The sequence below is a fragment of the Fusarium mangiferae genome (genome assembly GCF_900044065.1).
Source record: "Fusarium mangiferae strain MRC7560 genome assembly, contig: FMAN_scaffold002, whole genome shotgun sequence".
NCBI lineage: Eukaryota > Fungi > Ascomycota > Sordariomycetes > Hypocreales > Nectriaceae > Fusarium > Fusarium mangiferae.
Window position 1 is genome coordinate 957,442 of NW_024573922.1, and position 26,460 is coordinate 983,901.

Here is a 26,460-nt window from a genome sequence, read left to right on the forward strand (position 1 = left end):
CAATACTAGTAATTTCCGTTGCTTTCATAACTTCTATGTAAATGTAACCTTGACAACCCGGATCCAGTTGTTGTTGGTGAAACCAATCGTCAACGTCTCGCCAGATTCATCCAAATGCGGGTATGCTATTCCGGCATACACCAGACCCCCATCAATGGGCTCATCCTTGTAAATCTCCTTTCCCTCTGTCCAAGGACCTTCGGGACTGGGCGCTGTCTTCAAGAAGACTATACCGGCTTTTTCAACTCTGTCAGTAATGGATAAAACGCCATAGGAGAGCGTACGTACAAAGATCAAGGTGAACGTAAAAGTACGTCTGGAAGTGATTGTTGTACACAATCTGTCCTTGCCCAACACCCCACATAACGGCTGTTTCGCAGTTGAACGTGGTAAGAACTTCACTCTTCCATCCTTCTTGTCTTCCCCACCAATACTCATACTTATCGAGGTCGAAGGCATCTTTTGCAGGGACGCGAGCCATGTAGATGTACAGCTTATCAGGGAACTCTGTGATTGGGTTGGGTGGGTTCCCAAGGATATAGATGTATTCGCTGTTGACGTCCCGATACGTTGCGACATCGCCGTATTTGGGTACCTCATCACCATTCCACCAGATACCATTCTCGCCGTAGCGGTCGGTGATATGTGGGACGTCGTCGATGAGCTCAACTTTGGCTACTCCAGCGCCCTTGTAATGCTCGTTGTCATTCTAAAGAATTCTAGGTCAACCAAATCTTGTATAGGAACTGGTACAACTTACAACGAGATAATAGAGAGCACCAGTAGCAGTATCAGGGTCAACCTCCACGATGCCAGTCCCTCCGAAGCCAAACGTGTTCGTCTCGCCCCAGTCTTCATTGAATGGCATAAACTGCTTCTGGTGAGGAACCGGCTCATCATCATTCAGATGCAGGTCCTCAACAACAAGAGGATCATCTGTCAGAGCAGAAACAGCATTTCTGACCATGCCATGAAATCCCTCATTATCGTCTTCAGGATCGGTGACACCTGAATCGCACCATAGCACATCGCCGTAAACAGCATACCATTTTCCTCCAAGTTGACCTGTAAAGCCAAGGTCGCGACGACTCGCTGTGTTGCTGGATTTTTGGGTGCCAAGAAACTCAACCTGAATATCACCGATCGGGTTCTCCCCCTCTGGTTGCGTATTATCAACACTCATTATACCTGAAAAAAATCGACTATACAGAATATTTCCCAGTACAAAGAAGAGAAGCGTCTGACAATAGCGATCTTTTATCTTGACGTGTCTCTTCATGGTAAACTTGGCAATTCCATCTCCAAAGAGGGGGTCCAGCCGTTGCCGAGGCTCATGTGCAAGTGCCAATGCATGATCGGCACCGAGTATCCGATGGAAACCTGTCTTGAGTTATTGCAGGATTGAGACGCATATAATGCCAAGTTTCTACGATCTTTATGCCAGCTTAGGGTAGATACAGCATAGTGCCAAAAGTGAAGCTCCTGATAAGATAGGCGAGGTGAGTTTTTTTTGCTTTTTGCTTTTTGATGATGACGAAACGGCCCGGCAGCCGGGAGTGGCGCCGCGGGCCGCTAAAACAAGCCTGTGGCGTCATTAAGGGAATCATACGAAATAACGTTTTCAATGGAGTGTTTGGTTTTCAAATGAACTATGTCGTACATGCATATGCAACGGCACTTCTGACTGTAATCTTTAATAAAACTTGCATCGTTGATAACGTTCAGAGTGTATTACTGGCCTATTGAGTGCCACTCGGCCCAAAAACTGGACCGTTACCTCCAAAATCCACTTCAATGGCGATGAGACCCAATTATCGAATTACTTTTATGTAATTCTGGATGAGAACTCTCCCGGCTCGGCGGTACTCGGTCATGCAGAGATTTCGATCTGAATCGTCAACAGGTGAAGTTTAAAAGCTCTCCAATTCATTTTCTCAAAGAAAGGGTCTTCTATGTCATGAAATTTGGGGTAGTGCAGCTGCATAGCCTACCACCGGCAGCAGCACTACAGGGCTGATCTTCCTGCATTAAAAACGTGGAAAACTCTCTTTACTGCAGGTACAAGATTGAAGATGGGTCCTCAAGGAAACTAGCTCTCACAAACCCCATCGATAGCCCCCTTTAGTATGGTTTCACTGGTGATCGAGCCAGGGAGAGGGACGAGTTAATCGAGCACGCAATCGCACGCAATATTGATAGAGACATATAATAGAATTGATGAACCGCCTATTCTGTAAGCTTCAAGTCTTTTCTCACTTCTTGCCCGTTGGCTGCTTCTCAAAATGGCCTCTTCACACAATGGCTCCGTCGTCAACCTTCCAACCGCCTCCCCCACAAAACCATCATTCTTCCGCTCGATCCCCTTTCAAATTGCCATAGCATGCGGTGTATCTTTCACAGCACCCGGGATGTGGGACGCCCTCGGTGGTCTCGGCGCTGGAGGTGCAGCCGAACCATATGCGGTATCAGCCGCTAATGCACTCGTCTATGGATTATTCGCGGCTGTTTGTATAGCAGCTGGTGCGATTAACAACAGAATTGGTCTTCGCTACGGTCTTGCGCTTGGAGCCATTGGATATCCGATTTATGGCGCTGGGCTTTACACGAATAATGTGGCGCCAAAGACGTGGTTTTTGCTCTTTGGAAGTGCGCTTTGCGGTATCTCGGCGGGTTTCTTCTGGGCGGCTGAGGCAGCCATTATTATTGGATATCCCAGTCCCAAGGACCGGGCCTTTTATCTTGGTAAGTTATGAAATTGGACGTGGAATCAGCTCACATAAACTAACGAGGGATAGCCATTTGGCAAACTGCCAAAGCAGCCGGCCCAATTGTCGGAGGTGCCATCAATCTCGGCCTCAACGCGCAAACCTCGTCGAAAGGATCCGTCAGTTCAGCGACTTACATTGTATTTATCGTCATTATGTGTCTCGGTCTACCCATAGCCCTACTCCTAAGTCCTGCAGAGAAAGTCCAGCGAAAAGATCGCACCCTCGTCGTCGTTCATAAGCAACCCTCTTGGTTGGCCGAGTTCAAGGCTGTCTTGTCGCTCCTCGTCACCAGGCGCATGCTGTTATTGATCCCTGCTTTCTTCATCAGTTACTTCTATAACGGCTTCATGAGCACTTGGTTGACAACCTACTTCACCGTTCGAGCTCGCGCCTTTTCGTCGTTCTTCACCAACTTCTCGGGAATTATCAGTTCATTCCTGATCGCTGGTTTGTTGGACCGTCAGTCCATTTTCATCAAGACTCGCGCTAGAATTGCGTTTGCTTCCATCATCTTTATTCTCATTGGCACATGGATCTGGGCTTCAATCCTCCAGAAGCAATTCTACGATGCCGAGGAGCCACCTGTCTTTGATTGGTTCAAGGGCGGTTTCGGCAAGGCTTATACCCTCATCTTCTTCTGGCAATTTGGAGGTCAAGCTTTCCAGCAGTTCTTGTACTGGCTTGTTGGACAATACACCACTGATATCTCCTCTTTGTCTTATCACTGTGGTATTCTCCGAGGATTTGAGGCTCTCGGTCAGACTGTTGCCTGGGCGTAAGTACATCTTATTATCTTCACTGCGACAGACTCTAACGAAAAACAGTATGCAATCAGAAGGCAACGCCAACCATTTTGTCAGCATCGGTCTCAACTTTGGAATCACCATCTTGTGTATCGTGCCAACGTGGATTGTGTTATCTGGACTCGAGCACAGCCATGAAATTACGGTCACAGCTGATGAGGCGTCTTCGACAAAAGACCAAGATCCCGATGCCAAAGCATAAGTTTTAACATAATATTCTATAATGATAATAATATCTTTCAACAAGAAATAAAATCAATCAGTTCCCATATTGCTAGTGATACAAAGAAGCAGGTCTCGGTCTAGGACCTGTACTTGACCTCGGTCTCGTCACAGCAAGTGGCGGGGGCGATATAGGCATTGACGTAGATCTGCCAACGCCTTGTACAGAAGTATCGCTACCTATAAAACTCCCAGGTCGTGATCTCACAGGACTCAGCTCATCGTCTTGGTGTTGGTCTCTCTCAATCTCAACCGCTGATACACCCAAGTCCCGAAATTGTTCCCCTGGTATCATCGGGAAATCAACACGGTCTGGTCTTTTGACTTTGGGCTCCGTGATAAAATCATGCGCTGGTGTACCGATCATCTCGCCGAATCTGAAAAATGCATTCTCTATTTTTTGTCTGTAGGGATTGCGAGGGGGTTGATTGTGGTCTTCGTAAACTGAGGGGTCTCGAAGTCGTGAGGATATTGAGGAGCGGGGCTGAGTTGGCTCGAGGTGCGGTGATAATTGGTTGTTTGTACGCGTATCAGTGTTTGTGACAGTCAATGTGATATGGTGGCTGTTCAGTGATGAAATACTCTCTTGGTGAGAGACTTGACTTATTTCGTCATTAAAATGACAATGAGAACAATTGCAATGATGCGATGGATATGGCTCGCCTGCTTGATCGGCATGTCTTGCTAGAAGGAGATAAAGTGATCCGATCATGGCCATCGCAGTGCCTGTGATAGGTGCCCATTGGCCTTGAAAGCATCCTTATTAGTAACCATACATAAATTAGTGGGATATGCTTACCGATATTGGCCATTGGCTCTGTCTGGTAATTGACTTGAGGGCTGAAAAAGTTAATCTCGCCGACGATAAGAATAGCCAAGCCAGCACCACCAAAAACGGGAATCGCTAGGATACGAAGGAAGAAACCAATGGTATCATTGACTTTCTTCATGACACCTTTATTGGCGCTCTCATCATCTTCACTTGCCGCGTCGTCGGTCGGTTTTCCGAATCTTCGGCGCCAGTTGATTTCAAGCACTCTATCCCACATAGAAACGAGACATAGGACCGCATGTATACAACAGGCTGCAGCGAGCAAAGTCGCGGTACCGAATGTGAGGGTATGTGGTGCAGGTATGACATAGATATTGTTCGCGGAACCTCCCCGCATTGGAGATGATGGACCGTCTTGCGTTGAACACGTCAGGTTGCAGTTGTTTCCTTCGATGTAGTGAAACTTGGACGCGTTAGGTGATACTGAATTGCCCGATGCGTCAACTAAACAGGAGTGAGTTTCGATGCGGTAAAACTCGATTGTCATACTCAAAAGACCTAAGCTCCGGTCAGACGATAGGGACGTTTTTGTCAAGGTTCAACTTACCGATCAATAACAGAAACGTCCACAGAAAAATAGTGTTTCTACCAGGATCATTAAAGTATGTCTTTGACAGCATAACCGTTACCGGTGCTGCCAAAATACCAATTGCGCAGAGCTGAAAGGCTCCAAAAATATCCATATCGACCGCATCTTTACCAATTATCAGCTGCGTAAGTTTCATTTTCGGTTTATTGCTCACTGGGATTGTGCATTGCCGTCAAAACTATGCCGTGAATAGCGGCAACAGCTGGCAGCACTAACGCAGCGGCCAAACAAGGATTCACCAGCCATTCCTCCCTCCTCGCGACAAGGCACGCAGCGATGAGGACATAGTATCTGAGCAACTGTCAGTTTCCTATCAATTGACTCACCATTGAACTTACAAAACTCGAGTACCTGTTCCATACTGTCCAGAAACAGGCCATGCGCAAATAACTTGCAGCGCCTCACCAGTCTCATTCGCAGCCCGCGAAAAAAGAACACTATTCGCTATTGTCTCAGCCGCATCGGTAACAGAAAGCGCAGGCATATCGACATTCTAGAAGTCTTGGCAGGGTTAAATCCGTGGGGAAGAAAGAGAAAATGCCAAGTCAGCCCAAAATGTGGGGGAATAACAAGATCTTAGCAGAAGCTTCTTTTTTATTTAATACCCGCATGTTCAACGATGAGGCCTTACCATAAACGTCACTGGGGAGTCATTAACGGCCAGGCTTCTACTTTTCGAGTGGTGAGCATTCAGCTGACATGGTGGCACAGCCACGAAGATCACTTGAGCCGGGCGAGAATTGGGGGCCACGAGCGCTGTGTTCTTAGTGTAGGGGGAGTAGAGTAGTCTCTTCTAAGCATAGCTCGGGTTGCATACTGCGTTGCGTTAGGCATCAACAAATGTACCCTGTCACGAGAAAGAACGGCGAACCCTTCTAGAACAAATTTTCTTCTTTTCTCCTTCTCCCTTCGTTTCTCATGTCAGCCCTGTTTTTCTGTTTCAGCCAGAGATCGAACGGCAGAAGGTCATCGAACTGAAGCTACTGTCGGTCCTTTACCTCGAAAGATGCTGACACTACGACACTCTTCTTCCTTTCAATTGGCCACTTGTCGTAAAAAACCCCACTTTGGATAGGCCCCACCATTCGTCGTCAGGTTTTCACTGTATTTAACCTGAGAGTGCCATTTTTGACTTTACAGAAAATCGAGTTGATCGAATCCCCTCAGCCAAAATCATGGTCAAAGGCGTGGACACCAGCGAGATACGACAATGGCGCTCAATACTAACGTTGATAGTCTTTGTACTCGCCAGTAAGAAACACCCTCTCACAGAATACATAGCGTGCACTGACCCGGTTCTACAGACATTCTCGTACTATGGCCATTTCACATGCCCATCTACATCCCGAAATCCCTCGTCAATTTAATATGCAGATTCGCGGTCAAACTACGGGTTATTCCCCCGAGCACGCATCATGCGATTCTTCATGATAACCCGAGATGTTCCAAGTATTTTGTCAAGGTCACTTTTCCCGTCAATTTCATCACTGCGCCTTTGATTGCGGATCTCTTCCTACTAGCTATTTCTGCGATAGGACGCCAAGAGGTTTACGATGGGACGATAGGCGCTGATAATATCCACCCGATTGATATAATGGTCTTCTTCATCACTCTGGCTTACATCGCTATCTCTATCGATGCATCGGGTATCATTCGATGGCTGGCCTTCAAGGTGTTGTCGTGGGGAGGAAAAGTTGGCCATCGACTCTTCTTCTACCTTTATTCATTCTTCTTTCTACTCGGCAGCTTCATCGGCAATGATCCCATCATCTTATCTGGAACGGCATTCCTCGCGTATATGACGCGCGTATCGAGCAACATCACGAGTCCGCGAGCATGGATCTTTACTCAGTTCGCAATCGCCAACATCGCCTCAGCAATTCTCGTCTCGTCAAACCCAACCAACCTCGTCCTCGCTGGGGCCTTCGACATCAAGTTCATCGTCTACACCGCCAACATGATAGTCCCAGTCGTCGTCACCGCCGTTGTCCTCTTCCCGTTTCTGCTCTACGTCATCTTCGCTGACGAAAAGCTTATCCCTTCCAAGATTGAGATGCACAGCTTACCAGAAGAGGCTAGAGCCCAACGGCCCGTGAACCCCAACATCCCCTACGTGCAGCACCAAGTCGAAGACGCCGAAAGTGCAGGCGAGGGTATGACGCTGTCACTTGCGTACATTATGAATCCTTTTCTTGACAAGAAGGGCGCCATGTTTGGTGCGCTAATTATGTCCGCGACGCTCATTACTGTTCTGGCTCTCAACGCTGCTAGTGCCGGAACTGGAGAGCACCCTGTTTTCTGGGTGACTCTCCCAGCAGCGTTTGTCATGTTCTGTTGGGACCTTGGTTTTGGGTGGTTGCATCGCAAGGAGACGCGGCAGACGGCCGCTCATTATCGACGAGAGATGGAGCGTGCGAGAGCTGAACGCGCAAGATTTGCGGCGGAATATGCTGGCACTTCACAGGATAAGTCTGAACCTGATACCGACACGGTGACTGGTCTTCCTGATAACCAAGCCTCGGAAGATTATGGCCAGTCTCATGGCATTTCGCTCACTCCGTTACAAACCTCCAATGACCAGCCCAGCTCACAGTCTATCCCCAAGGTGATTTTATCAAACACAGCCGGAAACAGTCCTGTCATCATCTCAGGATCATTACCTCAATCACCCAACTCAGGTCCATCATCGCCAAGCGATCAAAACACATTGCATCCCGGGGCTTTATCAACACTACCAAGTCCTCAAATGGAACCAGAGAAGCTCGAGGCTGCTCGACCCATGAAAACAGAACCCGAGGAGAGATCGACTCTTCTATCCGAGGCTAGAAAAGGCTATGCGTCGCTCGAAAAGGCTTACTTGTGGCTGCAAGAGACATTCCCAACAGTCATGGCCGTCATGGCTCATCTTCCGTTCGCCTTAGTCCCGTTTGCCTTCGCCATGTTTGTACTAGTCCAGGCACTAGTGAGTAAGGGCTGGGTCAACGTATTTGCATATGGCTGGTATCATTGGTCCAAGCGTACTGGCACCGTGGGAAGTATTGGAGGAATGGGCTTCCTTTCGTGTGTCTTGTCCAACGTAAGTCCCTTTCAAAAGTAATGATTTTGAGAAAATGCTAACAATACATAGTTTTCCGGCACTAACATTGGTACCACTATCCTGCTATCACGCATCATCCAAGCTTGGAAAGAAATCAACTGCCACGACGCCCAACTCATCAGCGACAGAACATACTGGGGCACAATCTACAGTATGGCCGTCGGAGTCAACTACGGAGCATTCAGCACCGCCTTCAGCGCATCACTAGCCGGTCTTCTCTGGAGAGATATCCTTGCTCGAAAGCACATTCACGTGAAGAGCCACGAATTCGCCCGAGTCAACTTCCCCATCATTGCTATCTCAATGGCTGTTGGCTGTCTGATATTGGTGGGAGAGGTCTACATCGTGCGGGACAACTCACCATACTCCACATTTGAAAAGGCTTGCCCGAATAATTAATAAAGGAGCATATAGATAGCATAATTATAGACTGTACATAGCAACTCAGAACATACCCATGAAATAGACTTCTCATGCTGTTATTAGGCGACGGTTGAGTCCCTTTGACCCGACTCTACCCATCAGATCCACGCTCTTTGCGCAGGCGCTCTAAAACCCAGTCCAATTTACGAAATCCACCATCAGTCTCAATCCATGACGGCGCACTCCAGCTTTTAGTCTCGGCATTATGCTCTTTGAGGAGACTCATTAACTCGGTAGTATTCTCATTTGCGGCCTTCAGAATCTTATTCACCGCCTTCTCATCATCCAAATCTGCTTCTTTTAGAGCCGGAAGCCATTCTGGATAACAATATCTCCGGTACACCAGGTCCAATGCCGTTCGGCCATAGTCATCCGGAATATTTGGGTTCGCGCCGTACTCGAGAAATCGTCTCACAGCGAAATAATTGCCAGATTCGGCGGCTATGGCTATAGCTGTCATCTTGTAGGGTCCCGCTGTGTTGTCAAGCTGGTCTTTAGTGTTGTACTTCCGAAGAAGCTCGACAATCGCGATTCCAGCAACCTCATGGTCTTCAGCGAACTCCCCCATGTATTTAATGGTGAAGTGGAACAAGGAAAAGGTATCATGGCCGACGTTTACTAAGAATCCATCGGAGCCATTGCGGTCCGGAAGACTGAGCAAGAACTTGACCCGATGGAGGGCATTCCTAGTACCCGTTAAGAGCATGTCTGATATTATACTCTTCCTCATCGACGTCGGAATGCGATCCCTATCCGCGCCATGATCAAAGAGATACTGGGCAACAGCAAGATTTCCACTGTAAGTGGCAGTATAGAAAGCGCTGAAAGGCTCTGGTGTGATAGGGTCAACTGGGAGGCCCTTTTCTAGAAGCTTCTCAACGAAGTAGATGTCATCTGTTTCTTTGGCAGCACGGTGCAGCGCGTTGAGGCCATCAGCATCTACCGCATTGACATCTGCACCAGCGTCGACAAGGGCTTTGAACATATCGCGATCGCCATGCGTAATAGCCAGAAAAAGAGCCGAGCCTCCACTGGATATCCTGCCGAATGTCGCGTTGATCTGATTCGCAAAGCCAAACTCCAGACCTGAAACCATAAGGTCTGCCGCGCATTGATGGTACGCTGTTGCAAGCACTGCTGCCATCTTAACATTGCCCCCGAGTTGCAGGACAGCATCAGTAGGTGCGCCGTTCTCAATTAGGGCTTTCATGGTCTTCTTTGTCTCCAATTCAAAGTCAACTCCCACTGTTAACAGCCGCTGCCAGCGAGGGGTTCCGGATATAACATGGAAAAGAGGCAAATACAGTAGTTCGCCTCCACCTACCATTGGTTTTAGCTTGCTGGCCTCCGGCTGAACTAACGGCTCTTGAAGAAGCCGTTCGACAACTGGTGAGTAGCAAAGTCCACATGCCAGTTCAAGTGGTGAGAGGTGCGACCCCTCCCCTTCCTCTACCTCCATACAGAATGTTGGATCTGCCCCCAGTTTAAGGAGAACGTCTACTGCAGTGAGTCTTTTCTGTGTGATAGCCCAGTGCAAAGGTGTGTGAGCCAAAATTCCATCTCCGTCAACACTAATTCCATACTGGGTGCGTGATATTGTACTAGCAGGGGAATTCAGCTCGGCGCCTTTTCTGACCAGAAGTTTTGCGATGGTTTCGTGGTCTTCGTCTTCGAAAGAGCAGAGCCAGTGAAGAGGCGTTATACCTCTTTCGTCCGCCATCTGTGCAGCAATCCCGCAGCTGGGGTGCTGCAATATCGTCTCCAGAACACGCCTTCGACCAAGACGAGCCGCGAGGAGTAGAGGCGTCTCCTCATTCTGTAAGACTAACTGGGTCAACCTATGGTTTTGATCTAGACAGGTGGCCGTCACATCTGGCTTGTCCATAACAATACTCCACAAAAGTAGATCTCTGGAATAAGAGAACTCGACTTCATTCAGGGACAAGGCTTCCAACATGGACAACAAGTCCTCAGCTGTGTTTGCGTCAGCGTCGAGACGAGTTAGTTCATCGAGCTGGACCTCCTGCTTCAGTTGGCGCCAGTCGGAAGGCCAGCTCTCTTTCAGTTTCTGAAGAGCAACTGGGTTTCCAGCTTTGGCTGACTCGACAAGCCAGGTACGTAACATCTCCTCATCCGGAGCCTCTTGATCAGGAACATGAGAGAACACAGATATATAGAGGGTGCGGGCCTCGTTGGAACCGAGCTGGGCTGCTTGACGAATATAGTAAGCCGCTAGTTTGAGGTCGTACGCAACTCCTATATCGTCCATATAGGCACCAGCGATGTTAAAAGCGGCTTGCGCTCTTTCCTTCTGATTGGTGGATGTCTCAAAGATAGATTTCAGGCTGTTAAAAAGAGCGACCCTGACGGGCTTTGGAGTCTTTTGCAAGATGTTTGAGCTTTTCTGAATCTAAATTGAGTTAGTTTCGCTTTCGATCTCTACATTTGCACTATAACAAACATTAGGGATGAAGTCTTGGTCTTTAAAAAGCTGCATTGGCTCCGCTTTCGACTTGGTGGTAACCCTATCCATGAATTAGCTTAGCGTCCCAAGATTGAATTCAGGGGGTTGAAAACAAGCTTTTGGCCAGATAATAGGCTAAGGTAGGGTACTAACAATGAGAACAATTCGGTGTTGAATGGCTCATTTAAGAGACCCACACAGTCCAAGATCAGTAAACATGCATTCACAGCCGAAATAGGCTGAGCTCCACTGGTTTCGCTTGGATTTGCTTCCCTGGGTAAGAGCTGCGATATGGTAGGTAAGAGCTCTGACATCGTCTTCTCAAGTCTCGATTTTGAAATTCCCTGGAGCGCAGCGATAAAAGGAGTCTCGTCTTGACTGAACGAGGAATAGTAACGCTCATGTGCTTTTGGCAAGAAGTGAGTCATCATATTACATATCTGCCATGGGTCAATGCTTGCCGGGGTGTTCTGCAGACCGAGCTCCTGGCGGAGATATGCAAATACCACAGTAGTGAGACCTTTGAGGATCATCCTTTCGGACCTCTCATCATCTGTCGTAGGGATCTTGGCTCTGTACACGATGCTCTCGAAGGTAGGAAGTGCAGCTTTCAGAGCGCTGGCATCTAGAGTATCACGCCCATCCGTGCTGTTGACAAGAGACCTTGTAATTTCGAGATGATCGATAATTTTAGACATGCCTGAGAATCGCTTCTCTGGAGAGCACTGCAAGCATGTGAGAATGAGTTTCGCAAGAGTCATGAGTGGATATTTCTCGTTTCGCAGACGATGTAGGACATTGAAAGTAGCAAGGCTGGCTATCAGGTTAGTCTTTTTAAGTTTCCAAATACTCTCCAGCTTATCGCCATCTGGTAAAGTGCTGTGGTAAGCCACTCCGTCGCCGAGAATCGTCCATAGCGTCAAGCCGAAGGAGTAAATGTCTTGCTGGCGAAGGTATCGGCTATTAAAATGTGCTGTCTCTGCCTCAGGTGCACGGTAGACCTCGGTACTTCCGATGAGCTGGCCTCCTTGCATTGGCATCACGAAGCCAAAGTCGCTGATTTTAACAACGGTCTTTTTGGTTGGATGTTTGAAGACGAGAAGATTGGAGGGCTTAACATCACCATGGACAATTCCTGCTTCGTGGAGGCCTCCAAGTCCTCTGGCTGTATCGACAGCTATGTCTAGCTTCTCATGCAGCGACCGTGCGTAGCCTGCTTCTTGATATGACTTGAGACTTCCATACTCAGCATATTCAAGCACCAGAGCGGGAACAACAGTTATCCCCTCCTTGTTTCCGGTATCATGATACATGACAGCCAACAAGTCAACGATGTTCTCATGTTTCTGAACAGGAGGGTGCCTCAAGATCTGTAGCTCCAAGGCTATGTCGGCAAATGACACAGAACCATCATCTTGAGTTCTTGGATGTTTAACGGCGACATATTTGCGGCCTTTCAAGATCTCCGTACCCAGGCCAATCGGAAAGGAAGACGCTTTGACTTTTCGAACGTCGAACGAGCCACCACCAAGGGATACATCTTGGAATGTGGGGGCGGCATTCGATATCACAGGCTGCAGGCCAATAGTGTTGTGGCCATTTGCGAAGGATACTGCTATAAATCCCGCAAAGTGAGGGCAGTGAATGCCAGGAGATGGAACGGGAATAGGCTCTGCACTAGTGGACTCTTGATTCTCTTGAGGCTGTTGCCGAAATGTGAATGCTGAAGAGAACTCCATCTTGGTTATACTACAAGGTGAAAAACATGCGACTTCTCGTAAATCCCTCGACGTTGATATCATGATTCTGAGGTTACACATGACCTCAGGTTGCAGGCCTCACCGGATTATCAATTTACCCCGCCACGGTGCAGAAACCCCGCAGTTGATATGCTGCGGCTCAAGTTCTCATATTCCCGGTATTATTCTTGAAATCATCAGGAATCCGACGTGTCTGTTTCGCGTTGGACCCAATACCAACATGGTGAGCGATTTAGTTGATTTCCAGGTCGGAGCAGCCGGTCTCGGAATCGGGGCATTCGGTGGCCTGATAGACGCTTTCACAGCTTGCTCAAGGATTTATGGCCTATGGAAATCACTACGGGGTCTCGATGGGTATCTTGACCTGCTCCGCACTAAGCTTATACTCCAAGAAGCTCTGTTAGACCAATGGCAGAGAGACTGGCTCGATCAACCAACCTCTAGGCGAATCGACATTCAGAAGCAACGGATTCTTCAGAGACACAAAGATGCTGTTCTCGCCTCATTAACGACAGTAAAAATACTGCTCGAATCACTGGAGCCACTCCGGGAGGCCTCGGGATCAGGACTGGCACTCGAGCGCCTGAAGTTGGTGACTGGCGGAGCCGAAGAACACGATAAGACGCTTGTGCAGATAAGCGCAGTTCTCAGCGACTTGTATCGCTTGCTACCAACTCGAGATCCAAATATCGCCCTTTCACAAACAGTGTTGTCCTTAGAGCATATCGGCAATAATCAGCAAGTACTATTTCAGGACAGCGACTCGACTCAACATGTTATACAGCCTGATAAGCTCAAACGAGCTATCAACTTTCGCCAGCTAGGATACGACCTTGATGAAGACTTGGAAAAGCGAGTCGCGGCGTTCAAGAACAGTACTGGCGATGCTGATCTCACCATTCGCTTAGACAGAGTCAAAGTTCTGAAAGATGACGACGTCGCTGGTGGACTAAGAAGTTTTGGAACACTTGACTCCAAAACTCCGGTAGTCATTGAGTGGAAACGTTATGACCTTACCTGGAAAGGACAGAAAGGGATCAGGCTTAGAGGAAGAATCCAGAATATTGCACGACTCTTGCATGCCAATGCAAAGCCCCAAGAGCTTTTGACTCTCAACTGCCTGGGAGTGTTTGAGGACATTGAGAAGACTCGATATGGTCTGATCTTTGACTATCCTCTGGGAACCAGTGAACAAACAGATTTGGTATCTCTACAAGCGTTGATCAAATCACCAACGCCTGAGACTCTACCAACCCTGGGTGATCGATATCGAATGGCCTACACACTGTCACTCTCACTGGCCATCCTTCATGCATCAGGATGGCTCCATAAGAGCATCAGGAGCCATAATATCATGATTCCAGTGCGTCGTAATCAGCCCATCTGGTCTCAGCCATACCTCGTCGGTTTTGAATTTTCACGACCAGATTCAGCCGACGAGACAACCGAAAAGCCCGAACAAAGCGTACGCTTCAATTTATATCGTCATCCTTCCGCACAGGGTATTCCAGGGGAATCATACCGCAAAGGCTTCGACATCTACAGTCTCGGCGTCGTCCTTCTCGAAGTTGGTCTATGGCGCGTAGCATGGAGTCTACGTCGCGACGATGAGAACCCCGCCAAGTTCAAGGAAGTGCTGCTCAGCAGGGTAGACGACAGACTAGCTCACTTCATGGGGACAGAGTATCAAGAGGCGGTAAGGAGTTGCCTGAACGGTGATTTGGATCATAGGGAGGGATCGGTAATACGAGCTTTCTACAATGAGGTTGCGGAAACTATGTGCTCATTGGCGGAGTCACAGCCGTCGTGATTGCAACATCTCTTATCTGCTATAGTCTAAGAATGATAATACAGGACTTTTGTACTTAACTCAGTTTAGCCTGGTTTAAGGGACTTTGTTAGTGCTGTGTTGTATCAAAGCGTCTAGCTTGGACAATCCCTGTATGTCGTCCGAAATCCCGACAGGGGTATTGAAAGGCCTCGGTAATGGTGTCTCTAGCTACCCTGAAGAGTAGGTGAACTCCAGTGTTTCATGAATGTTTGACAGGAGTTGGGGAACGCATGTTGGTATTTATCGCATGATTGAATGAAATTATTATGACTATTGTTTTATGTCGTTCGGTTCGGTGAAAGTTGTTGATGCCCAATCGCACCTAGCTGGCGATTCTCAGAGTGAGATGATTCGGCGCACGGCCTCCAAATGATCTGCATAGAAGCTTCGAAGCGACTCGTCCGGGGTCAAGAGGTCGTCAACGCATGACTTAATGTTATCTAGGGCCAAAGGAGCAATGCCGTCCAGCACACACTAACCCACGCGACTAAGAGCGGATAAGGTATGATCTGCAGGGGTATCCGCATCACGAAATCTAACTTGTCTATTACGCTTATCGTAACCGCCGCCTCGACCAATAGCATCGTCTCCTGGCAACCCCTACTCGTTTTAGAATGGTTATGTCCTGAAGGTTCACATGATAAACTAACCAATAGTTCCTTTACAAAAGCAGTTTAATCACGGATAGATCCTAGGTCTCAGCTGCACCCATAACAAACGTCCCTCCGCCTCCATTGCCGAGTCCCGATCCAGCTCCCTATCAGGGCCTTAGCAATGCCGAATTCTCCGGACATAGTCGGCGGTAGCATCCCTTCTTGGTAGGTGCTTAAGCCAAGACTGGCGATGCCCCCCTGTCGCACCCCGGCGGAACTGCTCGTTGTTTACTAGACATATTCATTCCGCTCCTGCAATCAAGATGCCTAGAGAAGACCTTTTGTTAGGTAAAGGGGTCGCTGGGGCTTTGGTGGGGCAACCACCTCATGGCCGCCACGATTCATGGAAGCAGCCAAGAAGCCAAACAGATGCCAAGGACGGGAGGCTGCATAGACAGATCAGCCAAGGAATTTAGGTCCGGCACCTATCGCGCGGATCAAAGGGACTAATCACGTCAGAGATGTACCTCTTTTCTCGGAAGGTGGCTCGGATGTTGGAAGCCGAGCGATGTGTGGGCCAGAGATAGAACAAGCATCACCATATGGTTATATGGCGGAATGGCTCTATCAATGTCAGACTCCGTCGAGTCAGCAAAGATATATAAGTTGATATAGGAACCGTCCATCTTGGAACTAATCATCATCACTCACTCACTCTTCTCTGGTCTCATCTCTATCCATAAGTCTCTCACCGACATCACGATGCCTTCCATCCACGCTCTTCTCACAGCCTCTCTGGCCTTTGCTTCCATTGCCCTCGGCGCCCCTGCTGCCCAGGATAAGAAGTTCACCGTTGAGCAAGTCAAGAACCCCAAGTTCATCAAGAACGGTCCTCTCGCTCTCGCCCACGTCTACGCCAAGTATGGCGTTCCTCTTCCCAAGGGCCTCGAGAAGGCTGTCAAGGCCGTGAGACCTCCTCACGCTCACTCCAAGCGTCAGAATGGCAGTGGAAGTGCCACCACTACACCCGCCGATGAGGATGTCGAGTGGCTGACACCTGTCCAAATCGGTACTCCTGCTCAGACCTTCAACTTGGACTTCGACACTGGTTCTTCCGATCTCTGGGTCTTCAGCACCGAGACAACTGGTAGCAGCGGTCACGATGAGTACAACCCTGCCAAGAGCAGCACAGCCAAGAAGCTCTCTGGCGCTACATGGAAGATCAGCTATGGTGACGGAAGCTCCTCCTCTGGAGATGTCTACAAGGACAAGGTCTCCGTCGGTGGCCTCGTTGTTAGCTCACAGGCCGTTGAGGCCGCCCAGAAGGTCTCCTCCGAGTTCGAGCAAGAGACTGGTCTCGATGGCCTCCTCGGTCTCGGCTTCAGCTCTATCAACACCGTCAAGCCTACCCAGCAGAAGACCTTCTTCGACAATGCTGCCAGCACCCTGAGCTCACCCGTCTTCACTGCTGATCTGAAGCACCAGAAGCCCGGAAAGTACAACTTCGGCTTCATCGATAGCACAGCCTACACTGGCAAGATCGGATATGCCCCCGTTGACTCCTCCGACGGCTGGTGGGAGTTCACCTCTACTGGCTATGGTATCGGCTCTGCCGCCATCAACAGGAGCCCCATCACTGGTATTGCTGATACCGGTACTACTCTCCTCCTCCTCCCCGACGATGTCAACTCCGCATACTATGCCAAGGTCAGCGGTGCCCGATACAGCTCTAGCTATGGTGGATATGTCTTCAGCTGCTCTGCTACCCTCCCCAGCTTCAGCTTCGTCGTTGGCGGTGTTACCATCACCATCCCTGGCTCTTACATCAACTATGCCCCTGTTGAGGACGGATCTACTACCTGCCTTGGTGGTATCCAGCCTAGCGACGACATTGGCATCAACATCTTTGGTGACATTGCTCTCAAGGCTGCTTTCGTCGTATTCGATGGCGGTAACCAGCAGGTTGGCTGGGCCAAGAAGACACTGTAAGTGACTTCAGTAGCTGGCGGATGAGACTGTAAATATCTGGATCTTGTGCTGCATTTAAACCTTGTACATAGCCTTTCACCTGTCAATAGTTGAACTGAACATAACATTAGAAGCCATGAATCAACATCTCACGACAGTGAACTTACTCTTGTATTTGATGTGCTAATGGTATGATGTAGGCCTAACAGCCTGTAAATCCAGCGTAGAGCCAAAATACTGGAAGACCATGTGAACATTTACCCAAGAGTATTATCTACTAAGAGTTAATAGATTAGATGAATAGGAAGGTATCGGTTGCTGAATGTTGTCGAACCCGGAACACTTGCCGGTTTGCACTTGGTGAGATGCGCATTGCGATTGACTGTCACGTATAGCTGAGACTAGGACCAGAAAAGCACATCGACATCTTTATAGAAGTATCTACCCTTTCTATTTCGACAAGCTCACTCTTCACTACTCGAAGTTCAGAGGCCGAATGCGTCCCCCAAGGCTGTCGAGATTTGATCATTGCGACATCCTCGTGGCCCCTATCGTTGTTGATCAAATTCCAATACGTGAATTGGAGTCACCCGAACTTGTTGTTGAAGACCCTGAATGGTTAATTAAGTTTGCGAGGCAGTAGAGCACTAAATTTAGGAAATGCAACAGAGGCATTACTTTGCTACGTCAAATGCCATGACAGGACAGAAAGTTGCATTCCCCTTCTTTTTCATGTCATATATGCCATGGAAAGGTTTTATAAGTTTTGACAAATTACTATGGAGATGTGTTATATGCGTGGCCATGATAGACCGTGGCATTCTTTTATGGGTAGAGGCCTTCCAGTCGTTTGCTCGGCGTCCCAGTCTTGCGAGCAAGCACCTCAAGCATCTGCGGTATTCCTTTCGGTGCTTTTAACGGCGGATCAGGTTCCTCTATATCCGAGTCAGAATCAGAGTCAGAGCCAGATCCCCAATCCATATCCATGGCTACCAGTTCATGCATTTCAACGAAATCGTTGCTGTCGAAAATGCCTTCGCGGTGGTTCAGCTTGCGGAGGAGATCAAGTGCTTGCAGCCTCTCATCCCTGCCTTCATTCGAGATGGCAACAAATGATAGACCGGAGACTAGACATCCGTCTAGTGAGAACGTAGGTTGGTCTAGCGCTATTAAAGGTGCGGCTACTTTCTCCGCGGCCTCTATAAAGGCTTTGTACGGATGGGGAGGCTGTCGTCCTTTGTTATCGTACACGTTGATGTACATTTGTAGAGACTGATAGTGGAGCTCCAGAGTTTGGATATGCGCTATCTCATCATTCGACAAGTTTGGCATCAATCGTTCGGTCAAAACTTGGAAACGGGAATTCCAGAGGAGGAGCATGTCCTCAAAATCGCTGTCGTTGGCCGGCCCGTCTTCTCTCTCCGGGTTCCATGGCTGGAAGTCGTGGTGCAGTCTTAGCTCATGCAAGGCATATGATGCCTCGCTGAGAGTTTTGAACATTGAGTCACAGCCCTCGTCACTGCTAGTGTCACTACGACACCATTTCTTGATGCCCGAGAGAGGATGGTCTCCCATATAGCCAGACGATGCAAGGCCCATCTCGCTAAACATGTCCACAAGTCCCTCTAGCATCTCTGAAGCAATCGAAGAGCTTTGGTGGCGCAGTGACTGAAATACAGTATCGCCAGCCGCGAGATGTTGCAACAGCTGATCGTACCGACCAGTGAGCCCCTCACAAGTCATGAAGAGCAGACAGCAGATCAATATGCAATGAATGTTCTCATCCGAAGGTGCAGACATTACGGGAAGAATTGAGGATATGGCTCTGTTGTAGTGCTGGATGACAGGACGCTGAAGGGGATCAGGACAGGAATATGGTAGGCGTTGCGCCATGTAGGCTCGGTGAGATGCCCCAACTGCAATCATGCTGTACCGGATAGCATCGTAGTGATAGGACATCGGAAGTGCGTATTTGAGCCAGAAGTTCATGGCAGCAGACGCGGGTGAAAGCTGTTTCGCTGTCCAGTGTAGGAAATGTTGAAGGTAGCCTTTTTCAGAGTCTGATAACAACGAGAGTTGGTCAACACTCTGCATAGACAGCAAGGGCAGCAGCACGGTGACATCAGGCTTCGAGGGGGGTTCTCGACGCTTGGAGCGCTTGGAGGCATTGAGCTTAGGTGGTGCATATCCGTCGCACTTCATCTTGTCGTTATGGCAGCGTCGACAAAAAGGTTTTGCTTCATCGCATTTCAAGTGCCTGATTCTAAAGGGAGGAGAAGTATGAGCTTTATACAGGAGGGTTTGAGAGGGTGTTTGGACTCACTTGCTGTGGTGTTTCCCAATTAGTGATATTTTACGAGAAACGAGGCGGTAAGCTATCAACGTACCAGGTGATACATCCCGTTCTGACCTTGGGAGCCGAGGCTCGCTTGAATTTGCCTCTCATTGCAAGGACCTGATTGGCTGTCATGGTTGTAAGGAGTGAAAGGTCCTATTGCTTGTTACGAGACTGCAAATTGGAGGTGAATAGTACTGGTGAGATTGTTTTATGCCAATGAGAGCACTGGGGCTGGTGGAAAATTGCATGAGTGGCTGAGAGGCTTTGCTTCCCACATTTACGAGAAATCCAATCATGTGCCTTAATTCAATGGATCCTAGAAGGCTAGCAATGATTGGTAGACTGGAATTAGTCTAGACTCTGCGTGACTCTGCACGTTTTCGTGACTCACAAAGTGGGTCAGTTGTTATCCTATCGAGGAGCGTTCTTCGTTCAGTAACTCGCGGTAGTCTTGGTGTGGATTGTCTTGCTCATCGTCATCGCTCAAGGACATTTCGACATCCGCTGGCGGAGGAAAGGTGGGTAGGGTAGAAGCGTCCATATCGAGCGAACTGGCGACGTGCGAAAGTGCAAGTTCAAAATCCACAAGTATTGTGAGTAACGAGAATTTCAGCCCGAGGTATGGGTAGACATACCTGTACGGCGCAAAAGAGAATGGAGGAGGGTGGAGGGATGTATCACGAGGGCTGTTTGTCCAAGGGGAACGACGGGTCAGTATAGAGGCGACGGGAGGATGAAGAAGTATTGATAATGAAAACAGAAGCGACGGAACATGCTGGGGATCACCCCGTCACAGAAGGGTCCAGGACAAGTAGAAATGGCAAAAGGAATTGCAAAGTAAAGGGGAGGTATTTATCAAACATGGCGGTCAGTACCAATTCTTTGGCAAAAGTGAAATTCATGATGGTTCCCTCAATCTCTAGTTCACACAGACTGTTCTGGGGTTGGTGGCGCCCGTGCCAAGCCTCGACTTAGGCATGGTTACACTGTTCTCTTGAGCAGTTGAAATGGATTCTCCGTCTCTGGTCATGCATAAATGACAGAGCCTACATTTTGATTGCTTAATTATTTCAGTCGATCCTTCATTGCTATGGCGGCAAGAAAATTGAAATAAATAAACGAGCGTGTCGATGTTGATGAGGCTCAAGCGACTTTGACAAGGAAGGGTCTTGGCAAAACGGGGCTCCACCTGGGGTACACCAATCATTGCCCAAGTTGCGTTCTCTCAGACTTTACGCTTTTCATCTGGACGATCAAGGGTCCAGCTAGCTAAGGTACCTGGTTCTGGTTTAGTGCATCCGATGTCCAGTTCAGGATACCTCAGATGTTGAACTAAAGAGCCAAAAACACATAGTCCAAAACAATGTAACGTGCACTGCCTCTATCCTAAATTTACCTGTGCCTATTCAGATTAGACATCCTACCAGTAGTTTCCTTGCCTCCTCTTGGCAGCCAAGACCAGACTCATTTGTCTGTGACGTAATCCGTAAGATTATAGTCTACAGATGCCAATTGGGCTTATTCGCGCATCTTGACACCAAGACCGACTTTTCAACATCTCACGAATCTCATCTTCTTCTGTGCAACTCTCCCAATCCTATGCCAATATGTCATCCACCGAAAAGCCCACCATCCTTCTTGTTCACGGCGCCTGGCATGGCTCCTGGGCCTGGAAATACCAAATCCCTGAGCTGGAGTCCCTTGGATACGTCACTCAGACTCTAGATCTACCTTCAGTATCCGGTGTGCCAGGCAAGACACAACTGGACGATGCAGCGCACGTGCGAGGTGTCCTGGAACCACTCTTAGCGGAAGGCAAGCAAGTCGTCGTGCTGGCGCATTCATATGGCGGACCAATCGCCTGCGGGGCTATCACCGGACTGTCTGTCGCCGATCGGGCCATGGACAACCTGCCAGGTGGAGTTTTGGGCTTCATCAACCTCTGCGGGTACATCTTTCCGGGAGGCATGGATCAAGGCGCTGTTATTCGCAGCCTAGGTGGTCTTCCTTACGTCAATTGGGATACCCCTTCTCCAGGACTCTTTGTCGCCAAAGACCCTGGTAGTCTTCTCTACCGACCCGATGTTTCGGACCAGCAGACACAATGGGCACTGTCTCAGCTGCAGCCACAGAGTATGGCTGCCAACATGGGGATCGTCCCTCCTCAAGCATGGCAGGAAGAGTCTTATAAAGGTCGCTTGGCGTATATCAAAGCGACAGAGGATGCCGTCATTCCCTTTTCCGACCAGGAGAGCATGATTTCTTCGAGCGGAGGGAATGAAGCTTGGAATATTCGTGTGCTAGAGGGATCTGGGCATAGTCCGCAGATCTCTCGACCCAGTGAGGTTGCACAGGTAGTTGACAGTCTGATCCGAGGCTTTGAGATTCGCAAACAAAAGGAATAGAGCTGACTATGATCTCGGTATCGCATATCAGAGAATAGAGATGGACGTGTTATTCACTTCTAAGCTTTGTCTAGTGATATTGACAGTGCGACCTTGGATTGTGACTTGCATTGCCTTGACCTTTGGGATTTGACAGAAACTTTGTAAGAAGCAACATATCTACAGTTGGAGCATCATAGAAGTTCACAACGGGAAAAGTATAAATAAGCCACTATATTTGCTTCTCAGTTTCTTAATTATATTTTTCTGCAGCATTGATTTTATGTCGTTGAAATATTAATTCGTGGCTGAAATATCGCTTCTAGGGTAACTGGTTTGGTCGTCATTAAGCAGAGCCTCACCTTACCACGGGAAATGCCTGAATGAGATTTCTGAGCCGCACGGGAACTCTGCAAAGCCGCACCAGAATAAGCGCATTTCCATTAGCCAACCGCTGGTTTTGATGCAGCGCAAGATTGCTCAATCTCGCTCAAAGCGCCGAGAACTGCAATATCTGCTCATAAGCAATAATTCGTCATATTCTTCGCAAATCGTCAGAAAGTTCGGAGATTTCAAAAAGAAAGAGTTCCCGAGCGTGGGAGAAAACATTAAAAAAATCGAAATTCCAGCTGGTGAGCGAAATTCTTCCCCAACCGCGGGAAGTCAAATCGACGAGCAGCAGCCGCGGGATCTTGAATGTCAGGGATCGTACCCGCGGGAGCGAGCAACATCAGGCCAGAGGTGGGTTCGTGAGTCGAGAGCGAAGGAGCACAAGCAAATGAGTGACGATGAAGGGGAGGACGAGGCCGGGGCATCAGGGCTTCTTATGTGCCGTTCGTGCCGAGAAAAATGGGCCTTGGCATCGATCTAAGCCCCGTCTTGGCAAAGTCCAAAGAAGCTAGGACGAGAAGAGTTGGAGGTTGCGGGGGTCACCGATGAAGCTTAACTTGTTAATGCGGAGATGGCCCTGTCGGACACGGGGACTTGGGTGATCTCATCTCAAACTTGTGGGATCAGATGAGGTGCAGTGAGTCTAGATGCAGTGTTCAAAGCTCAAAGGGCTCGACGCTTGCGTGTGCCATACCACTATACCGGTAGTGTTCTGGAAGCCTTCTCGGGATTAACACTGCTCCCTTCGACTATTGACTCGCCACCAACTCAATCTTCTCCGCACTCGCACGGGTATGGATATCATGCTCAATAAACCGGGATCCCGCCCCATTTCTTTCGTCGGCGAATTCTACCCGCGGGAACAATATCACCTTCTGTCTCCATCAACAGCCATCACCAACTCCATCAAACCCAGCAATGACAAACCGAACCGTTTCTCAATCTCCATGGGGTAAATCACCCGAATCAAGATTTACCCCATGGGCAACCGACTTAGTGACACCTCGTTTCAATCCCCTATAAGATCAGGGTCCCCCTTCGTCCCCAAGCTTTCCCCAATCACTAGGCCAGTCCAGACCAAGCATCCAAAGCTTAAAGAGTCAAGACCACCCAGACAAGCCAACCCATCTCTTCCCCTCTTTCGAACAGAACCCCATCACAATGGCTGGAGGCGTTGTCAAGAAGCCCGTCAACATTTTCAAGCTGGGCGATGTCGGTGAGCCAAAGGGCGTCTTTAACTGGCGACTATGGTTTGCTGTCTTTGCTTTCGGCCTCATGGGTGCGGCCCGCGGTATTGATGAGGGTCTCATCTCAGGTGCTTTCAAGTCAAAGGACTTCAAGAAATACATCCACTTTGAGGATTACTCGACTGTCGAACAGGCCAACATCAAGGCTAATGTTTCGGCCATGGTTCAGATTGGTTGTGTTGGAGGTGCATTGATGTAAGTATATGTCCTCATGCAATCTGACGAGACATCCACTGACTCCTTTGCTTTAGTGCTTTCCTTATCTGCGATAGAATCGGACGTATCTGGGCTACTCGACAGCTCTGCATTGTTTGGATCGTCGGAATCGTCATCTTCATGGCCAACGGTGGCAGTCTCGGCGCCGTATACGCTGGTCGTTTCATCGCAGGTCTTGGAGTTGGTCAAACAGCCGTTGTCGGTCCCGTCTATCTCGCCGAAATCGCCCCAACGGCTGTTCGCGGTCTCTGCACTTGTGTATTCTCCGGTTTCGTCTATCTCGGCATCGTCTTGGCTTACTTTGCCAACTACGGCTGCTCTCTTCATATGGGCGACAACACTCACGCCCGCTGGCTCGTCCCTACCAGCCTTCACATCATGTTTGCAGGCTTGATCCTGATTCTTAGCTTTTTCGTCGACGAATCTCCTCGCTTCCTCATCAAGAAGGGTCAAACCGAGAAGGCTACTGCTGTTATGGCTCGCCTCCGACAACAAGATCCCGAGTCCGATTACATTACCCGCGAAATCGCCGCCATTCAGCTGGCCCACGAGCACGAGCTTGAAAGTGTCAACAGCTCATTCCTCGGTACCTGCAAGGAGCTCTTCCTCAACAGCAGCAACCTTTACCGCCTGTATCTCGCCAGCATGGTCCAGGTTCTTGCTCAATGGTCTGGTGCCGGTTCCATCACTCTCTATGCCCCCGACCTCTTCGCCCTTCTTGGTATCAAGGGTTCTGAGACTGGTCTGCTTGTTACAGCCCTCTTCGGCATTGTCAAGCTTATCTCAGCCATTACCTGCGCTCTCTTCCTTGTCGATGTTATCGGCCGAAAGCGTGCTCTTATCGGAGGCATTGCCCTGCAGGCTCTTGCTATGATCTACGTTGGCTCATTCCTCACTGCTGTCCCTGAGCCTCACAGCTCTTCCGCTGCTGCTCGTGGTGCTATGGCTATGATCTACATCTCTGGTATTGGTTGGGCTCTTGGTTGGAACACCATGTCCTACATTCTCACCGCCGAGTTGTTCCCCCTTCGTGTCAGAGCTTTCGGCACTTCATTCGCCATGACCCTGCATTTCCTCTGCCAATACGGTAGCAGCCGAGCCACTCCCAACATGCTTTTGCCATCATCCGAGGGTGGAATCAACCCCAACGGCACCTTCTGGACCTACGCTGCTATCCTCGTTGTGGGTGGTCTTTGGGTCGTTGTTTCAGTCCCTGAGACTGCTGGTCGTTCTCTTGAGAGCATGGACAGACTCTTTGACCTTCCTTGGTACAAGATCGGTTTGTTCGGCAACCGTGACGCTGAGCAGCAGGATGCCGTGTACGACGAGAAGGAGAGCGTTGCTATGAATACTCAGGGACAGGTTGTTTATGTTGAGAACAAGTCTAGAGAGGTTGTATAATTTACTGGCATGGAATTTGGAATCTTACGACTTTGATATGAAGGAAAGCGATTTGGTTTTTGCATGATAGTACATCTTATAATGCATACTGTTCAAAGTAAAAATCTTCAATCCTCATTTGAATTCATCTATAGACTATGACATTCACTTATTAATCTTCATGAAGTGGTCTTGAATCCCTAGTCGTGTTCCAAGAACTTGATGCACTGTGAATAGCGCCTTAGGCTCTAGCTTTGGATCCTTATCAGTCATTTTGGGTCTAGCACCAGCTTGTTATGGCTTATCGATATCCAGGAGGATTGGGTAATCATTTTCACTATTATTTGAATTTCGGCCTGATTGGATCTGAGTGAGACAAGCATGAAGCTATCCAGATGCTTACTCTGCAGTAGCTGCATTCGCTCTAGTGCCAAGCCTCAATCCCGCTTCCAGCGCCATACATCTTCATGTGAAGGGGCATGGGGATGCCAGGATTGTATGTCTTCCGGTTCAAATGTGGTGAACCCTGGATTAATGGTAACCTTACTGATCGAAATGTACCGATAATGGCCACCCCGGAGCTGTAGCGTCTCTATCGTCTTTTTCACTCTCTATCATACGGATGTTGGCCTAGCCGATCAGGCTAACCCTCGCTTATAAACCCTGCATCTATAGTCTTTTGGCGATTGAGACATGGGAAAAGTCTAGACCGGCACGTGGAGAGCTGAGTTAAAACCCCAAAACAGACAGCATAGGCCTAGAATGCCATGAACTAGCTATGCTGGCCAGCTCATCCGCAGAGTATAGGTTCGTGCATATTAGTTAATGAAAGTGGCTGCCGATATCACAGCGCTTTGACTCTCCAGGCTTCGCATACAACCGAAGAAAACGACGCTAATCAATCTATCGATTTCACCACAAAGCAATATTCCGTTCAACTTGGTTAATCTACAACAGATGGCTAAGCTGAATACTCCCGTCATGCTCGATTACAACCAGACTACTGGCTGTGGGAGCTTCACCGCCTGTCTCTGGCGACATTCGAGTCTCGTTACACCCGCGTGTGAATTGTCGCGATGAGCAAGCATGATTCTTCAGGATGAAGGATGGCAGGCTCCATTCAGGTATATAAAGAGAGACCCGAACCTCTTTCAT

The 26,460-nt window shown here is 48.8% G+C and overlaps 10 protein-coding genes across 10 annotated transcripts; 6 read left to right on the plus strand and 4 right to left on the minus strand.

The window, feature by feature from the left end:
• Window positions 1–33: 33 nt before the first annotated feature.
• Window positions 34–1,279, minus strand: FMAN_06398 (uncharacterized protein; the record flags this gene model as incomplete). Its single annotated transcript, XM_041826824.1, has 3 exons — window positions 34–236; window positions 289–709; window positions 761–1,279. 3 exons carry the CDS (start codon window positions 1,277–1,279, stop codon window positions 34–36), a joined length of 1,143 nt encoding a protein of 380 aa, XP_041677849.1.
• Window positions 1,280–2,282: 1,003 nt separating this feature from the next.
• FMAN_06397 (uncharacterized protein) lies at window positions 2,283–3,773 on the plus strand (the record flags this gene model as incomplete). Its single annotated transcript, XM_041826825.1, has 3 exons — window positions 2,283–2,742; window positions 2,796–3,543; window positions 3,593–3,773. The coding sequence occupies 3 exons, from the start codon at window positions 2,283–2,285 to the stop codon at window positions 3,771–3,773; spliced, it is 1,389 nt and encodes a 462-aa protein (XP_041677850.1).
• A 72-nt stretch (window positions 3,774–3,845) lies between these two features.
• On the minus strand, window positions 3,846–5,698 carry FMAN_06396 (uncharacterized protein; the record flags this gene model as incomplete). The annotated part of the gene is made up of 5 exons (XM_041826826.1): window positions 3,846–4,540; window positions 4,593–5,123; window positions 5,173–5,319; window positions 5,369–5,505; window positions 5,553–5,698. 5 exons carry the CDS (start codon window positions 5,696–5,698, stop codon window positions 3,846–3,848), a joined length of 1,656 nt encoding a protein of 551 aa, XP_041677851.1.
• A 691-nt stretch (window positions 5,699–6,389) lies between these two features.
• FMAN_06395 (related to arsenite efflux transporter ArsB-like, putative) lies at window positions 6,390–8,710 on the plus strand (the record flags this gene model as incomplete). Its single annotated transcript, XM_041826827.1, has 3 exons — window positions 6,390–6,465; window positions 6,519–8,290; window positions 8,342–8,710. The coding sequence occupies 3 exons, from the start codon at window positions 6,390–6,392 to the stop codon at window positions 8,708–8,710; spliced, it is 2,217 nt and encodes a 738-aa protein (XP_041677852.1).
• A 115-nt stretch (window positions 8,711–8,825) lies between these two features.
• On the minus strand, window positions 8,826–12,937 carry FMAN_06394 (uncharacterized protein; the record flags this gene model as incomplete). The annotated part of the gene is made up of 3 exons (XM_041826828.1): window positions 8,826–11,144; window positions 11,196–11,259; window positions 11,316–12,937. The coding sequence occupies 3 exons, from the start codon at window positions 12,935–12,937 to the stop codon at window positions 8,826–8,828; spliced, it is 4,005 nt and encodes a 1,334-aa protein (XP_041677853.1).
• Window positions 12,938–13,178: 241 nt separating this feature from the next.
• Window positions 13,179–14,768, plus strand: FMAN_06393 (uncharacterized protein; the record flags this gene model as incomplete). The annotated part of the gene is made up of 1 exon (XM_041826829.1): window positions 13,179–14,768. The coding sequence occupies one exon, from the start codon at window positions 13,179–13,181 to the stop codon at window positions 14,766–14,768; it is 1,590 nt and encodes a 529-aa protein (XP_041677854.1).
• Window positions 14,769–16,144: 1,376 nt separating this feature from the next.
• FMAN_06392 (putative aspartic proteinase precursor) lies at window positions 16,145–17,371 on the plus strand (the record flags this gene model as incomplete). The annotated part of the gene is made up of 1 exon (XM_041826831.1): window positions 16,145–17,371. One exon carries the CDS (start codon window positions 16,145–16,147, stop codon window positions 17,369–17,371), a length of 1,227 nt encoding a protein of 408 aa, XP_041677855.1.
• An 804-nt stretch (window positions 17,372–18,175) lies between these two features.
• Window positions 18,176–19,552, minus strand: FMAN_06391 (uncharacterized protein; the record flags this gene model as incomplete). Its single annotated transcript, XM_041826832.1, has 1 exon — window positions 18,176–19,552. The coding sequence occupies one exon, from the start codon at window positions 19,550–19,552 to the stop codon at window positions 18,176–18,178; it is 1,377 nt and encodes a 458-aa protein (XP_041677856.1).
• A 1,743-nt stretch (window positions 19,553–21,295) lies between these two features.
• On the plus strand, window positions 21,296–22,093 carry FMAN_06390 (uncharacterized protein; the record flags this gene model as incomplete). The annotated part of the gene is made up of 1 exon (XM_041826833.1): window positions 21,296–22,093. One exon carries the CDS (start codon window positions 21,296–21,298, stop codon window positions 22,091–22,093), a length of 798 nt encoding a protein of 265 aa, XP_041677857.1.
• Window positions 22,094–23,623: 1,530 nt separating this feature from the next.
• FMAN_06389 (uncharacterized protein) lies at window positions 23,624–25,326 on the plus strand (the record flags this gene model as incomplete). The annotated part of the gene is made up of 2 exons (XM_041826834.1): window positions 23,624–23,904; window positions 23,961–25,326. The coding sequence occupies 2 exons, from the start codon at window positions 23,624–23,626 to the stop codon at window positions 25,324–25,326; spliced, it is 1,647 nt and encodes a 548-aa protein (XP_041677858.1).
• Between the last annotated feature and the right edge of the window lie 1,134 nt (window positions 25,327–26,460).